At 47.1% G+C, this 16,155-nt stretch overlaps 1 protein-coding gene across 10 annotated transcripts in view; it reads right to left on the bottom strand.

Moving 5' to 3' along the window:
* Positions 1-16,155, bottom strand: part of MPP6 (membrane palmitoylated protein 6) — a 299,774-nt gene that overhangs the window by 210,184 nt on the left and 73,435 nt on the right. For 7 of the 10 annotated variants that reach the window (XM_029589113.1, XM_029589111.1, XM_029589117.1 and 4 more), the window contains one exon: positions 3,992-4,113. In XM_029589113.1, the coding sequence (XP_029444973.1) occupies positions 3,992-4,113 (122 nt within the window). The remainder of the gene's footprint in view (positions 1-3,991; positions 4,114-16,155) is intronic. The other 3 variants (XM_029589118.1, XM_029589121.1, XM_029589120.1) reach the window with 1 other exon arrangement.

The raw sequence follows: 16,155 nt of genomic DNA, 5'->3' as shown, positions 1-16,155 counted from the left end.
AGCGAAAAAGCAAAAAAAAAAAAAGTTGCAAGAGAGAGAGGGGAGAGAGGACGGGCAATCCTACGCTCGGGATTGCCAGTCCTCTCTCCCCTCCTCCCGAAAAGCAAGGCTGCTTTTCACGCCTTGTTTCGGGAGGAGGGGAGAGAGGACTGGCAATCCTGAGTGTAGGATTGCCCGTCCTCTCTTGCAACTTTTTTTTTCTTTTCGTTTTTTCCGCTTTCGTTGCTTGCTTCGGGAGGAGAGGAGAGAGGACTGGCAATCCCGAGCGTAGGAGAACAGTCCACTTCCTGGTACCTGTCATTTCAAATGTCATTTGCAATGACATTTGAAATGACAGATACCAGCGTGTCCATGAAGCGTTAGGCCAGCGCACCCAGGATACTGTATAGCACTCTATACAGTAAAATAGGTTGCGCGGGCCTAACGCTTCACAGACGCTTCTTAGACGGAGCTTGCATTTGCAAGCTATTTACATACAGTATCGAGCAGTAGGTGAGCTGGACTGTGCATGCGGCAACCGCGGGTGCGCCCGGCACTAACGCAGCTCTCCCTACCGCTCCTTACTGTATCAGCCTGATAGGGAAGAGAAGGCTGGTGGTGAGCTGGTTGGGGGAACAGGGGGTTTAGGGATGTGAGCGACTGGGTAAAGATGGGGTGGTTGTGTTGAGAGGGAGGGAGACTGTTGTGGGACAAAGTTGGGAGGACAGAGAGAGATTGCTGGGATCAAGGGGAAGAGGGAGCAAGACTGCTGGGATTAAGGGGGTTAGAGAGAAAAATAATCTCTGGATGAGGACAGAGTGGGGGAACAGAGAGAGACTGGTGGGGAACAAGGCATGGTGATAACTGTAGCTGAGGTGACTGCCTTTTTGCTTCAATCAAGGGGGGCACAGGTGCATTGCTAACATGCTTGCAGGAGAAGCAGGAATTGGCCTGAATAATTAAGCTTTTTATTTTCATAGACAGAGAATGAGAAACGGCCTTAGTAAATTAGGTTCTAAAAAGCTGTAGCAGCAGCAGACCTTGGAGGGGAAGCCCAGTGCAAACCTCGGAGGGGAAGCACAGTACAGACCTCCATCAGCAGGTGAAACCGAATCGAACAGTTTTGAGACCATGGACTCCAACACGACAGCAAAGTGCACCGAAGAGGATGCATATGCGCCCTCGCCCATGGCACCACCTCCAGGGTCACTGCCATCAATCCAAGCACCTGTAGATAGGACCACACTGTTAAGACATATTGTGTTCATCAATAGACACACCTGCACTATCAGCTTCTGAATATGGCCCACCAGCAGGAACACCCTGTCCTGTTTCGTGTCTAACTAAACACAGAGATACTCTAGCAACTGTGATGGCTGAAGATTGCTCTTGACCAGGTTCATGTTCCAGCCTAGCTCCTGCAAAAGGAGATCACCTTGCGTGAGACTTTGAGGCTCTCTTCCAGAGTCTTTGCCCGAATCAGTCATCCAAGTACAAATGTACCAGGATCCCATCCTCTCTCAACTCTGCCACCACCACCATCATAACCTTGGAAAAAGTTCTGGGTGCAGTGGCCAAACCAAAAGGTAGTACTCGAAATTGATAATGATGCTCCAAAATTGCGAAATGCAGAAGTAGTTGATGCTCTAGCCAGATGGGAATATGCAGGTATGCCTCAGACAAATCCAGAGATGACAGGAACTCCGACTATACTACGATTATCACCCAGCGCAAGGTTTCCATGCACAAAAAAAAAAAAAAAAGTTCCACACAAATGACGGTTCACCCCTTTGAGATCTGGGAGAGCCCTCCTTTTTGGGCACAACAAAATAAATGGAATATTGTCCCGTATTTTGAAATGTGAGCACTGGAACCACAGTTCACAGGCTGAGGAGTCTTGACAACATACACTCCACTGCATGTCTCTCCTGCAAAGAGTTGCAGGGAGACACTATGAACAAGCCCTGGGGAACACTGCAAAACTCCAGCGCATAGCCATCTCTTATCACCTCCAGAACTCTGTGACGTAATCTCAACCCACCTCCAATAAAAAAAGAAATGCAACATAGTTCTATACAGTTCCAATTCCAGAGGAATTTCCCCATTCTCCAGGGAGGAAGAATCAACTTCATCATCCATGCCATCAGGATCCCTATCAGGGAGACGCAGGCCTAGGCTTGCTCCAACGATTACCCTCAGCACCAGGTGTGTGGGAATCTGCAGCCTGCGATCCTGACCCGTCAAGATTGGCCGCGGCTGAGAACTGTGCCCGAAGAAAGGACTGCAGTCCTTGAAAAATTTCTACCCAAGAAAAGGCAGAGGGGATCCATGCCCAAACCAGGGGGCATTGGACCTGTGCCCACTGTACTACTTTTACCACTGACTAACCAGTTAGGGGAGTCCCAAAATCAAGAGAAATCTCTGGGCAGCTTTTTATCCATTCCCTCACTAGGCTGGGAAGAACCAGGCTTAGTAAAATCAGTCTGAGGCAATTCTTCCCAAGCCTCCAAACAGCGCTGACACAAGTTAGAGTGAACTCCAAGCTGGGATACCCGAATATAACAAGCAACACACAGGGCAAGGCACTTGGGCTTCTTGCTTTGGGCATCATCAGATTGTCAATACACTCTAACAGGTGTCTGACAATAGTGCACTCATCTGAGCTCGTGCTGCAAAAAAAAAAACAAAAAACTAGGCGCTCAACACTGCCTTAATGAGCACCCAAACTGAGTTCCCACCAGTATACTCATAGTGTGCACACAACTGAGCATCCCAGTAGGTGCTCCTATGAGTCTACTAGGCACCCAACCTGGATGCACAAGCACGGACAGACAAATGAAGAGGGCAGTCTTGGGCACAGAAAAAAAAAAATGCATGAAAACGTCACATCAGCCTACCACACAGCAAACAAGACAAACCTGACAGCGGGGCTGAGACAAAAAAGGCCGCTCAACCCACCAAACTGCCTACGTCCCCCTAAGTTCCCCTGGAGGCAGGAACGACTGTCAGATCGGCGCACAGAGCATGGAGACCAAGGAGAAGAGGAATCCCTACTAAACTTACATTTTATTTATTTATTTTAATTACCCTTTACCTGAGCCTGCCCCGGCTGAGTACAAGGTCTGTCTCCGGCTGTGGGGGGAGAGGGCAATGACCTTCACCGCCGCGCTCTGCTTCCTGCACCTGCTTGTCTTTCAGGTTTTTGGGGTTGTTTTTTTTTTTTTTCCTCACACACACACAGCTAAGTCTACACCAGCTAAAAAAAAAAAAAAACCAGCTACAAGACCAAGGCACTCATCTGAGGGAAGGATCCAAAGAAATCATCTCAGGAATTCTCAACTGAGGGAGGCACCATAAGGTATCATCACAGGAGATCAGGGCGAATATTTTTTTTTCCTTTTCTCCTATAAAATTTTTAAGCAATCCCCAGTAGGGAGATGCAGTATACTGGCAGGCTGAAGTCACTGCAGGGGAATACATACCATGTTGTCAGCTTTGCTCCTTCTCAGTCTGCTGGTAGAGGTGCATAAACCACTTGTTCTAAATTCACTTGTCTGAATGCTAGGAAATAGTGCTTATCCACAGAAACCGCCTTTTACAAAATCTGCCTGCCTGTTAGTAAGGTAAAAGTATGCATGTATTGTTACCTGCAGTTTGAAGAAGCATTCTTGTGGGTAGAGTTAGCGTGGTATTTGGAATTACATGTATACTTTTGCCGTTTCTCCTGAAAAAAACACTCTTTGCACAAATTAGCAGGTATAATTGTGTGAGCAGTTTGGGTAGAATCATTTTCAAAGGTAAAATGTGCATGTACCTTCCCTTTTGAAAACTGTGGGTAAAAATGACTTGCTGACTACCTAATGTAAGCTGTTTCAAAACAAGCTCCTTACAATAAGATATTCATTCTACACACTTCCTCCATTGATAATGCTGCAAGAATTGCCAGAAGAGAGGGTGTCCATTTAATAAAATTTCACTATCAACTGCCTAAATAAGTGATAAATCAAAGTACCTTGGCAAGAGATCTTACAATAGGGTTCTCCATAATTCCTTTGAGGAAAATAAGATCTATTTCTTCAGCACCTGTTGATGTGGGCAGATCAGTTAGATTATCCAACACCTGCTGCATTGCTGCTGAAAATAAGAGTATAAACATTTATATGACAAACCAAATGGAACACTTCAAAATGACATTCTACAATGTAAAAACTAGTATGCAGTTCAGCATCATTTATCCATTAACCAGAAACTTGTGATCCTGAAAAAATTGTGGTCACCTTCAATATCCAAAAAAATACCTATCTTTCTAAAAGATCAGTCTCTGTCATCTGATACATTCTTTGGGAAAACTTCCATTACCCGGGAAAATCCATTACCTGTAATTTATTTTATTTAACATGTTTTGTATACCGTCATTCGGTTTCACCATCATAACGGTTTACAGTAGTCGCATTAGTTGAAGGTAATGGCTTCAGACCCCGACCGTTCTGGATAAATTGTTCTCTACAGTACTAAAAATGATGTCCTCATTGCCATCCATGCCACTTTAACATGCATCTACTACAGATCACAAGGAATTATTGATATACTGCACTGATTTCCAGGAAATGCAGAAGAAGGGAGAAAGCATATAGTACAGTTGAACACCTTTTATTTGGAGTTCCATTATGCAGAATTCTCTTTACAGTTGGGAGGCTCTAGAAGTGTTTTCTTTATTTATTTATATTTTAGCTCTCTCAAAGCAGATTACAACATGAAGGTAACCTGCATGAGTGGCAGTTGCTACCATAAGATGTTTACTGGTCAGACTGGATGGACAATTTGGTCTTTTTCTGCCATCATTACTATGTTAAGTACTGTGGGTATTTCCCTATACCCAGAGGACTTACAATCTAAGGGGCAGATTTTATAAATCTGCGCACACGCGTACTTTTGTTTGCGCACCAGGCGCGAACAAGAGTACGCGGGATTTTAATAGTTACGCGCGTAGCCGCGCGTATCCATTAAAATCCAGGGTCGGCGCGCGCAAGGCTGCCCAAAATCGGCAGCCTGCGCGCGCCGAGCCGCACAGCTTGCCTCCATTCCCTCCGAGGCCGCTCCGATTTCGGAGAGGCCTCGGAGGGAACTTTCCTTCCACACCCCCCCCCCCCCCCGCACCTTCCCTTCCCCTACCTAACCCCCCCCCCCCCCCTATCTACACACCCCCCCCTACCTTTGTAGGAAGTAGGCGTAACTTCACGCGCGCCGGGCCAGCTGCCGCGCTCCATGTTCCAGTCCGGGGACTGGTCTGGAGGCCGCGGCCATGCCCCCGGAACACCCCCGGGCCGAAACCACTCCCGCGGTGCCGCCCCCGAAACGCCGCATCACTCGCAACACGCCCCCCCGACACGCCCCGGGACTTACGCGTGTCCCGGGGCTTTCGCGCGCCGCCGAGCCTATGCAAAATAGGCTCAGCACACGCAGGGGGGGGGTTGGGGTAGGTTTTCGGGGGGTACGCACGTATCTTACGCATGTACCCCTTTTAAAATCTACCCCTAAGTTTGTACCTGAGGCAATGGAAGGTGAAGTTACTTGCCCGAGGTCATAAGGAGCAGTAGTAGGATTTGAACCCTGTCTTCTGTAGTTCACAGCCTGCAGCTCCAACACTTTAGAGTGGTGGGAAGGAGGGAGCAACAATGGCTTGTGGTTCCTTTGTTAACATTTCCATCGCCTCTTGCCCATCTCCATGGCCTGGCCTGATCTGATCAGCATGTGGAGTGTCAGCCAAGCACCTTTCTAAACCACTCCTCCTGCCATCAGTGCCTTTACCTCCTACCTGTTTTAGCATCTCAGATCAATTGTTTTAACTGTGCGATACTCTGCAGAAAATCTAAAAAGCACTGTCTGGTTCAGTTGGTGAGACACTGACCCAACGGTACCTATTGCTGCTAAGAGTACATTTTTTTAAGTTAACCAATCATTCCCTCAAAACTCAATGTCCCTCTACATAGAAACATCAATTTTGAAAGCAAAGGACCACTTGGACCACTGTCTCCCCATTTTGCTTTCACATATTTTAGTCATCTGTGATCTGTTCCCTCCCTCCGTCACTAAGGTCCCTTTGCATCTATTCAAAGGGTTTTTACCCTTGAGCATCCCCCTAAGCCAGTAAATTTTCAGGATTGCCACAAAAATCTGCATACAATGGAGGCAGTGCATTCAAATCTCAGAGATTCAGTGTAGACATCCGGAAAACCTGAATGGCTGGGGGTGCTAGAGGTCAAGATTGAAAACCCTAGTCTATCCAATTCATGCTTGAAATGTGCCATTTTTTGAAACCTATAACCTCAACTGGAAGCTTATTTGAGGTGTCCACCGTGCTCATTCTTTTCAGCTTCCTTGGTTTAATTATTTGAAAATGTTATTTGTCAAATATTTAAAAAAGTTACAAAAAACAAAAACAAAAGAACCCTCCAATACAAAATATTAAAACCTAGCTGTGGTGAAACGAAAATTGGTTCTTACCTGCTAATTTTCGTTCCTGTAGTACCAGGGATCAGTCCAGACTCCTGGGTTTATACATCCCTGCCAGCAGATGGAGACAGAAAAAGTTTCATTGACACTGCTTCATAAACCCCAGTGCCACCTGCAGTTCTTTAGTATTGATCTGTATCCAAGCATAAAAACAGACAAACCAATGCCAAACCAATTACAATATTGAAAAGTACTAACTGCTTCAAACAAGTCTGCATGCATAAGAACAAAACTACAGCTGAGCAGTAGACTCTCCACCTTCACCAACTGGGCAGGTTCTGGACTGATCTGTGGTACTACAGTAACTAAAATTAGCAGGTAAGAACCACATTTTCCTTTCCCTGTATGTACCTAGATCAGTCCAGACTTCTGGGATGTACCAAAGCCCCCTACTTAGGGTGGGACCTAGAGAGTCCTGCTTGCAGAACACTTTCACCAAAGGAATGGGAGCCTGAATCTCCCACATCCAATCGATAATGTCTCGCAAAGGTATGTAGTGACTTCCAAGTCGCTGCCTTGCAAATCTCCTGAGGAACCACCAGTTGCACCTCTGCCCAGGAGGCCTCCTGCGAACATGTAGAATGAGCCCACAAGCCCTCCGCAATTTCACAACCACAAGTAATGTAAGTGGACCCAAACGCTTCTTTCAACCAACACACAATACTAGCTTTAGAAGCTTTGAAACCGCGTTTCGTGCCACTCCACAAAACGAAGAGATGATCCAACCTCCTGAAATCATTTGTCACCTCTTGGTAACGCAATAGAGCTCAAACATCTAACTGCTTGAGCTCCTTAGATGATGGAGCTTCCAGCTTTTCCATCTGTAGATACTTCCGCTCCTCATGCAGAGTCACATAAAAGGTGGACACGACTTTTGGCAAAAAGGAAGGCATTGTCCTCAATGAAACCCCCGTATTCAAAATCCGAAGGAAGGGATCCCAACAAGACAACACTTGCAATTCCGAAATCCAGCATATTGTCCCGAGAAAAACCAATTTAGGAGTCAAGTCCTTCAGTGTCGCTCTCTGCAGAGATTCAAAGGAGCCATACACAAACTTCGGAAGACCAGATTAAAGTTCTAGGACAGACAAACCCTTCTGACCGGAGAACGCAAATTCTTTGTTCCTCTAACATCCGGATGAGCTCAAATAGTGTAACCTTCGATGTTTCCATGAAGACAGCCCAAGGCTGCCACCTGCACCCTAAGGGAGCTAGGAGATAAGCCCTTAGCGAAACCGGTCTTGAAGAAAGGACAAAATGTCAGGGATGGAAGACTTGAGAACTCGGATTCCATGAGTAGCGCACCAGCATTCAAACACCTTCCGTACGCTAACAAGTCATATTAGTGGATTTTCTTCTAGCTTGCAATAAGTTGGTTATGACAGTCTCTGGATAACCTCTATGCCTTAACCATCGCCTCTCAAAAGCCATGCCACTAGACAAAAGTGAGCGTCCTGGTCTGAAAATATGGGGCCCTGACGAAGAACGCCCATCAGATGACCAAAGCTAATCGGCCCAACCACCGCTAAGTTGATCAGATCTGCTACCATGGATGCTGGGCCACTCCGGAGCGACCAAGAATATCTCTCTTCGATGCTTCTCTTTGCGACGCAACACCTTGCCCACTAACGGCCGAGGGGGGGGGGGGAACAAAGTAGTACCCCTGTGGCCAAGGAAGAACCAGAGCATCGATGCCTTCAGCTCTGTGCTAACGCCTCCGACTGAAGAATTGAAATGCTTCTGCATTCTGACGAGTTGCCATTAAATCCACGTGAGGAGATCCCCACCGATTTTGGATGAGCTGCATCGCAGCTTCTGATAACTCCCACTCACCCAGTTCCAACTGAGTCCAACTCAAGAAAACCGCATGAACATTTTCGACCCCAGCTATATGGGATGCCACTATTTGCTCTAGATGTGCCTCTGCCCAAAGAATTAACTCTTGTACTTCCCAAGCCATTGCCTGACTCTTGGGTCCTTCCTGCCGATTGATATACACCACTGTTGTTGCATTGTCTGAAAGAATCCTCACTGAGCAACCTTTCACCAATGGTAAAAACTCTTGCAAAGCTAGATGGACTACCCCGGTCTCCAATCAGTTGATATACCATGCAGATTCTCTCACAGATAAGGTACCCTGGACTGAATGATGTTGACAAACTGCTCCCCAGCCAGAGAGGCTGGCATCGGTAGTAACTATTATCCAGTCCGGAACCTCTAGGTCCATCCCGCGAACAAGGTTGGGGAGTCTGAAGCTACCAAGGCAGACCCTCTGGCCACACCCCCCAGGGGGCACAGCAGTTGAAATTCCTCGAGTCCAGCTTCCAACGAGCCAAAAGAGCCCTTTTAATGGTCTCATATGGAAAAACGCCCATGGAACCAACTCCAGGGTTGAAGCCATGGAGCCCAGAACTTGCAAATAATCCCACACTTTGGGTACGTGCAACTGCAACAACCGACGAACTCGACTCTGCAGATTGAGAACACTCTCCTCTGAAAGATACACCCTGCTGAGCAGTGTGTCGAACAGAGCGCCCAGATACTCCAAGGACTACGTCAGTGTCAAATGACTCTTCGCCAGGTTTACTACCCAACCAAGAGACTGTAGAATATCTAGAACTTTGCAGACCGATTGATGTCAGAGTATTTCTGACTTCGCCCTGATAATCCAGTCATCCAGATATGGGTGCACCAAAATCCCTTCCTTCTGAAGTGCTGCCACTACCATCATCACTTTGATGAAGGTGCATGGGGCACCAGCCAGTCTGAAAGGGAGGGCCCGAAACTGAAAATGTTGCCCCAGGACCATGAAGCAAAGAAAACACCGAGTACAGATAGGCCTCTGTAAGTTCCAGGAAAGCCAGAAACTCCCCCTTGCGAACTGCTGCTATCACGGACCACAAGGTCTCCATCCGGAAGCACTGAACCTTGAGGGCTGCATTCACTTTCTTCAAATCGAGTATGGGATGAAACGTGCCTCCTTCTTTGGGACAACAAAATAGATGGAGTAGCGACTAGTGCAAACTTCTGCCACGGGAACTGGGATTAGAGCCCCCAAGCGCTGGAGACAATCTAGGGTCTCCCACACCGCTGACTGCTTGCTCATGGGACCGTAGGGGGAAAACTAGAAAAAGTTTACGAATGGGCCAAGCAAATTCTAAAGCGTAGCAGTTTCTTTTTTTTTTTTTTTTACCACATTTAGAACCCACTGGTCCTGCGTAATCTTGGTCCACTTGTCAAAACAGAGTCAAGCGACCTCCTCTAATAGGAACGACAGAGTGGACCGGCTTCGCCTCATTGCACGGGCTTACCTCCGGCCGCAGACCCTCCTGTGGCTCCACGGAACGGTCTTCGGGCACCCTGAAAGAATTGCCCCCAGAACTGATATTGGGGAGAGAACTGCCTCAGACCCAGGTGCAGCCCTCAAGGGCCTAGACCTCCTATCAGAAAGAAACAGAGACCGCACCTAAAAAAAACTGCTTGGCTTTAGGCTTATCCTTGGGTAAGCGGAGAGCCTTATTATCACTGAGAGACTGGATGAGATGAGATGCTAGAGATCCTCCCCAAACAAAAGGCGACCCTTGAAGGGCAACAAGCCTAACTGAACTTTAGAGGACATGTCCACTGACCAGTTTGACAACCAGAGCAATCTTTTGGCTGCCACAGCCAAAGCCATAACTTGAGAGTGTTGCGCCCAGTCGCAGACTGCTGCGACCTCTGTTGCTCACCTCCTTTCTGCCTGCACCAGAAATTCTTGGACAATTGGCGACCATTGCCTCTTCTTGCCACTCTCCTCAGCATTCCTGGGACGGCGTGGGCAATCCCATCTGCCATCTTGAATCGGGTATTACCTAAGGCACGCTCAGGTGCCAGGCCCCATCTTATACACGTCATGGCAGGAACCTCGGGGTTGTCCCCTCCGCATGACATCATCTGCCTGCGTGTATTTCAGCCAGCCAGTCTGAGCTGCCTTCGAGTTATTTATTATTTATTTATTTAAAGGCTTTTATATACCGGAGTTCATGCACTAGTGCATACCACTTCGGTTTACACAGAACAAGGAACAGAAAATTACATCAAACAGATTGAACAATTAAACAAATATACAATTACATCCAACGATTGGGTATAAATAACATGGCTAACTTAGTAGGAACTTAGAGTTTGAGGTAAAGGAGAGAAATAGTATCAAGTGGTAACAGAACAATGTTAATAGCTAAATAATAAATATAAATAGTAAATACAAATTCTTATAATAAATACAGGTGCTTACAGATTACAGTCTTCATGAAAAGTTTACGTCTACAGAATAGGGTTTCAGTAAATAAGAACTGGTGGTTATTTCTATAGGAGTGAAGACTTCAAAAACTGAGGTTACATCTGGATTAAGAGGTATTGGTGTAGCATGCTCAAATATTTAATGATTTGGAATTGTGAGACCAAGGATAAAAATTAGGAGTTGTTTGATATGATTATAAAAGCGAGAATGATTCAAGTTCTGGGACGTGGTTCTGAGCTAGACCTTTAAGTGTAGGCTTTTGTAAAGAGCCAGGTCTTGAGTTTCTTTTTGAATGTTCGAGTACACGTTTCGAGGCGAATGTCCGTGGGGAGGGCATTCCAATGAAGGGGGCTGGCAGTCGAGAATGCACGTTTCTTGAGTGAGGACTTGGCTGAAGGTACGTGTAAGGTGCCTAAGTATCTGTTTCTGATTGGTCTTGAAGACTCGTGTAGGTGAAGTGGAAGGCTTAGATCTAGCGACGTTTGTGAATGGATGTTCTTGTGTGTTATAGTTAGCACTTTGAAAATGATTCTGGATCTGATGGGGAGCCAGTGTAAGTGTTTTAGTATGGGTGTTATGTGTTCACTTCTGCTGGTGTTAGTAAGAATCCTTGCGGCGGAGTTCTGCAACATTTGTAGAGGTTTTGTGGTAATGGTTGGAAGGTCTATAAGCAGAGAGTTGCAGTAATCGATTTTGGAAAATAGTATTGTTTGGAGGACTGTTCTGAAGTCCTGAAAATGCAGGAGAGGTTTCAGCTTTTTCAGAATATGTAGTTTATAATAGCATTCTTTCGTTGTGTTCTTGACAAATTCTTTGAGGTTCAGCCTTACTTGAGTGGAATTGATCATTGGTGGTGAGGTTAGGTTGTTGGTAGGCTGAAGGTTCTCATCTGGAGTGATAAGCAAAAGTTCTGTTTTTGACGTATTAAGTACTAGGTTAAGGCTAGATAGGAGTGAGTTTATGGACTGTAGACAATTGTTCCAGAAGTTGATGGTGCTGGAGATGGAGTTAGTGATTGGCAGCAGAATCTGAACATCGTCTGTGTATATGAAGTGTGTGACCTTAAGACTTGAGAGTAGATGACATAGGGGGAGAAGATAGATGTTAAAGAGGGTGGGGGAGAGAGAGGATCCTTGGGGAACTCCGAAAGAGGATTTGACCGGGAGGGAATCCTTGTTGCTGATTCTGACCTTGAAAGTCCTATTGTGTAGGAAGGATCTGAACCATTCCAGGGCTGATCCTGAAATGCCTATGTCTGAGAGCCGGTCGATCAGGATAGAGTGTTTTACGGTATCAAACGCAGCTGATAGGTCGAGGAGAATCAGGAGGTATGGGGTCTTTTTCTCCAGACCTACGAGGACTCTGTCAGTTAGAGAGGTTAGGAGGGATTCCGTACTAAGGGATTTGCGGAATCCGAATTGGGCTGTTGTGAGTATTTTATGCTCTTCTAGGTATTCAGATAACTGTTTGTTGACTATCCTCTCCATAAGTTTGGCTACAAATGGAAGGTTAGCTATGGGGCGAAAATTAGCTGGGTCTGTAGGGTCCAAGTTGGGTTTTTTGAGGAGAGGTTTGAGGGTGGCTAGTTTCAGGATGTCTGGTACTAGGCCTTGGGTTAGCGAGCTATTAATTATCTCTGCTTAGGGCTTCGCTATGATGTTCAGAATGGTGAGTAGGAGTTTAGAAGGGATGGAATCTGTCGGGTGAGTGGAGGGTTTCATCTTTTTGAGAGTCATTTCGATTTCAAGTGAGGAGATAGGTTCGAATGAATCTAGGTTTATGTTCTGGTTGCGTGAAGGAGTGATGATAGAAGGAGGTACTGTGTTACTGGTTGCCAGAGGGGCCATTAGATTGAGAATTTTGTTTTCAAAAAATTGAGCAAGTTCTGTGCATCTTGATTGTGCTTGATCATCTGGGATAGTTGGTGAGGTGGGTTTTGTGAGCTCTGAGACATGTGAACAGCGCTTTGGGATCAAAGGAAAAATTGTGAATTTTGTGGGCATAAAAATCTCTCTTTGTGCGAAGGATGTTGTTTCTGTAGTTGTGCATGAGGGTTTTGTACTCATTCAGTGTAGTGTTGGAAGGATTCCTCCGCCATGCGTGTTCTTTTTTTCTCAATTCTAATTTGATGGTTTTTAGTTCCTGCGTGAACCATGGTTTTTTGTTTTTGCAGGCTGGGTTGATCTCTTTGGTTTTTTGAGGGCAAAGTTTTTCTGCCACCTTGTTCGTAATGTTGTGCCATGACGAGGTGGCTGTTTCTGCGTCTGAAAGGTCAAGATTGGCGAGTTCCGAAGATAGGAGAGAGGTGAGGTCCTCTCTAGAGCATGAGTTCCTGTAGTGAATTGTGGTTTTGGTGTTTGGAGATATGGGGTTGTCCTTGATACAGAGATTAGTTGTTATCAGGTGATCTGACCATGGGATAGGGGAGCATTGTGGTGGGGAAGATTGTGAAAGGCCTGAGTTGATGAATATAAGGTCCAGAGTGTGCCCTGCTTTGTGCATGGGACCTTTAACAATTTGAGAGAAGCCCATAGCCTTAAAAGAAGATAGTAGCATATCGCAATTGGCGGATAAAGGGATCACGTCTGTGTGAATGTTAAAGTCTCCTAGGATGACAGCTGGGGTGTCATTTTTTAGGTGTTTGGTGATGAGTTCAATGAGTGGTGATGGATCTGAATCCAGGAGACCAGGAGGGGCATATATTAAACAAATTTGGAGCTGTTTAGAGTTGAAGAGGGCAAATTCCAGTCGAGAGGAGTGAATAGTGGTCTGTAGGGTTAGTCTGAGCTCCTTCTTTGCAGCTAAACAAAGTCCTCCCCCTCTTTTTTTGGGTCAGGGTATGGAGTAGATGTCGTAGATGTGAATGGGTAGTTGGTTAATTAGAGGTAGGTCTGTGGGTTTCAGCCATGTTTCTGTCATAGCACATATATCCGGTTGTGTGTCCTGGAGATAGTCATTGATTATGTGAGTTTTTTTTTAGATTGATTGAGCGTTAAAGAGCGTTAGAGAGAATAAGGATAGTCCGAGGAATTGGGTGAGAGGGGTTGTCATTATTGGTATCAGACGTTTGTGTTGGAAGACTGAATGGTTGGCTGGTTTTATCCGTTGTTGTAGAGGTTTTTGATGATTGGGATAGGGAAAATGAGCATGGCTGAGGTCCCAGAAAATTGAGGCTGTACAAGCGGGTGTGTGCACAGTGGTTGAGATGAGGGCACTTGGACTGCTGTTTGGACGCAATGCTGGGGTTGAGTGCTGGATTTGAATGCTGGATTAGGGTGTTGGAATTGAATGCTGGAATTTAATGCAGGAGTTGAATGCAGTTGCATGCAGGAGTTGACTGCTGGAGCTGAGTGCAGGAGCTGAGTGCAGGAGCTGAGTGCAGGAGCTGAGTGCAGGAGCTGAGTGCAGGAGCTGAGTGCAGGAGCTGAGTGCAGGAGCTGAGTGCAGAATAGGAAAATGACTGTAGGATGAGTGTTGAGAGGATGGTTACTGTTTCCACTGGAGGTCCTCGGATACGCTTGGGGATGAAGAGATGTGAGGAGTGGCGAGGCGAGTTGTATGTGGTGATGTGAGTCCTGGGTCCTGGGGTCACAAAGGGGCTCACTAAGGGGCAAGCCCCTTAGATCGCGCCCCTTCAGACGCGCGACGCCGTCCGTGCGCTCTAAAATTTAAAGGGCTTCTCTCTATCCTCTGATAGGCCGGGTGCCTTACGGTGGGTGTGTTGTCGCCAATTGCGAGGTCACGATTGGGTGCGGCACAGAGGGGATCGCGCTGAGTTAGCAAGGACTTCCTTCCTGCTGAATTCCACTCCTTCGCTATGCTTGCTTAGCTACGCTGAACTCATTCCTGACCAGAGACTCGAACTCTTTAAGTACCCGCTCCTCGGGGGTCTTGTAGTGTTCTGGCTATCCGCTCCTCAGAGGGCCCTCCTGCCTGGAATCTCTCTCCTCCTACTCTGGGCTTGTCTGGTTCAGCCTTGTGACTTCGCTACCTTCCTCTGACGGAACCTCCGGTGTACCCCGTGCCACTACCGTGATAGTCTCAGCATCCTTCCTTGCACACTTCAGAATGAGTACCATCTGCTCTTCACCTCCGCTTACCTGCTCTACTCTCAACATTCTCCTGTGATCCTCAGCGTACCACACACTGCAGGCCACTACCGGGGATATCATCTAGGAGCCACCCATATCTCTGGACTGTGTCTATCTATCCCACTTGGTGGGATCCTCTACATTTCCAGTATAATAAAGTCTATTGCTGTTGTGTCCGTCTCAGCTAAGGCCACGCCTATCATGGTGAGTCCCCACAGGGCTCCTCCCTGTGGGTGGAGTCAGCTCTCACCCCGATCCAGGGTCTACAAACATACCAGAATTTAAGAGAGGAGGTACGAACCAAATCATAGCGAGCATCTGCCCCCATAAGCCACTGCGGCTTCAATTCACTCAGCCCTGTCTGTGTCCTCTCCAGACTTCAGCAATCTGTTGTGTCCTCTCCAAACTTTTCCTGAATCTGTTGCACCCAGCGAAGAAACACACACTGCATGAAACTAGTACAAATCGCCGCTCTCAAACCCATGGCCGAGACTTCAAAATATCCACTAGAGGTGCACCTCTAACTTACGATCCTGCAAGTCTTCAAGCCCGTGGAACAGACCATGGGAATAGTGGCTCCCTTAGTGATCGCAGAAACTGCCGCATCAACCTTAGGGAGAGAAAAAAAAACTCCAAGTCCTGCTCGGGCAAAGGATAGAGCTTCCCCATGCTCCTACCAATCTAAGCCAGCATCAGTAGTGTTCCATTAGCTTCAACCAGCCGCCTAACAGCCTTGTGGTATGGGAAGGATGATGGAGGGCCCCTCATACCATCCAGGACTGGGTCTGCTCCCTCCAAATCCGGGTCTTCCTGAGGCATCTTGACCCCCAAAACCTGAAAAGCCAAAGGGAGCAAAGCATCCAGCTCCTCCCGCTTAAATAGACACACCACTTTTGGGTTATCGGACCCTGGAACTGAAGCCACCGAGTTGTCTCCTTGACCCACATCCCCAGCTGCCGGATCAACCAGACTGGGGTCCTCCCCTGATTCTCTGGGAGTGTCGTTGGAACCTTCAGAGTCCTCTCCCCCGAGCAACATCCCCCCCCCCCCCCCCCCCAGAGGGCCGAGCATTCTCCGCACAGGGGAAACCCTTGATCGGCCTGAATTATTCTGAGTCAAACCTGACCCAGCCCTCTCCACGAGCTGGGCATGTGCGACTGTACCAGGAAACTGCTGCCTGGCCAAATAGGCATCTTGGAGCAATAATATAAATTCAGGGGAGAAAGCTCTCCCTACTCCAGCTCCCCCAGGGCATTCAGCAGACACAGGCAGCAAAGGGCTTTCCTCCCCCTC

The sequence above is a fragment of the Rhinatrema bivittatum genome, chromosome 2 (assembly GCF_901001135.1).
Source record: "Rhinatrema bivittatum chromosome 2, aRhiBiv1.1, whole genome shotgun sequence".
Classification (NCBI taxonomy): Eukaryota; Metazoa; Chordata; class Amphibia; order Gymnophiona; family Rhinatrematidae; genus Rhinatrema; species Rhinatrema bivittatum.
Note: the sequence above shows the minus strand (reverse complement) of the source record. Positions and strands in the feature narration are given on the sequence as shown.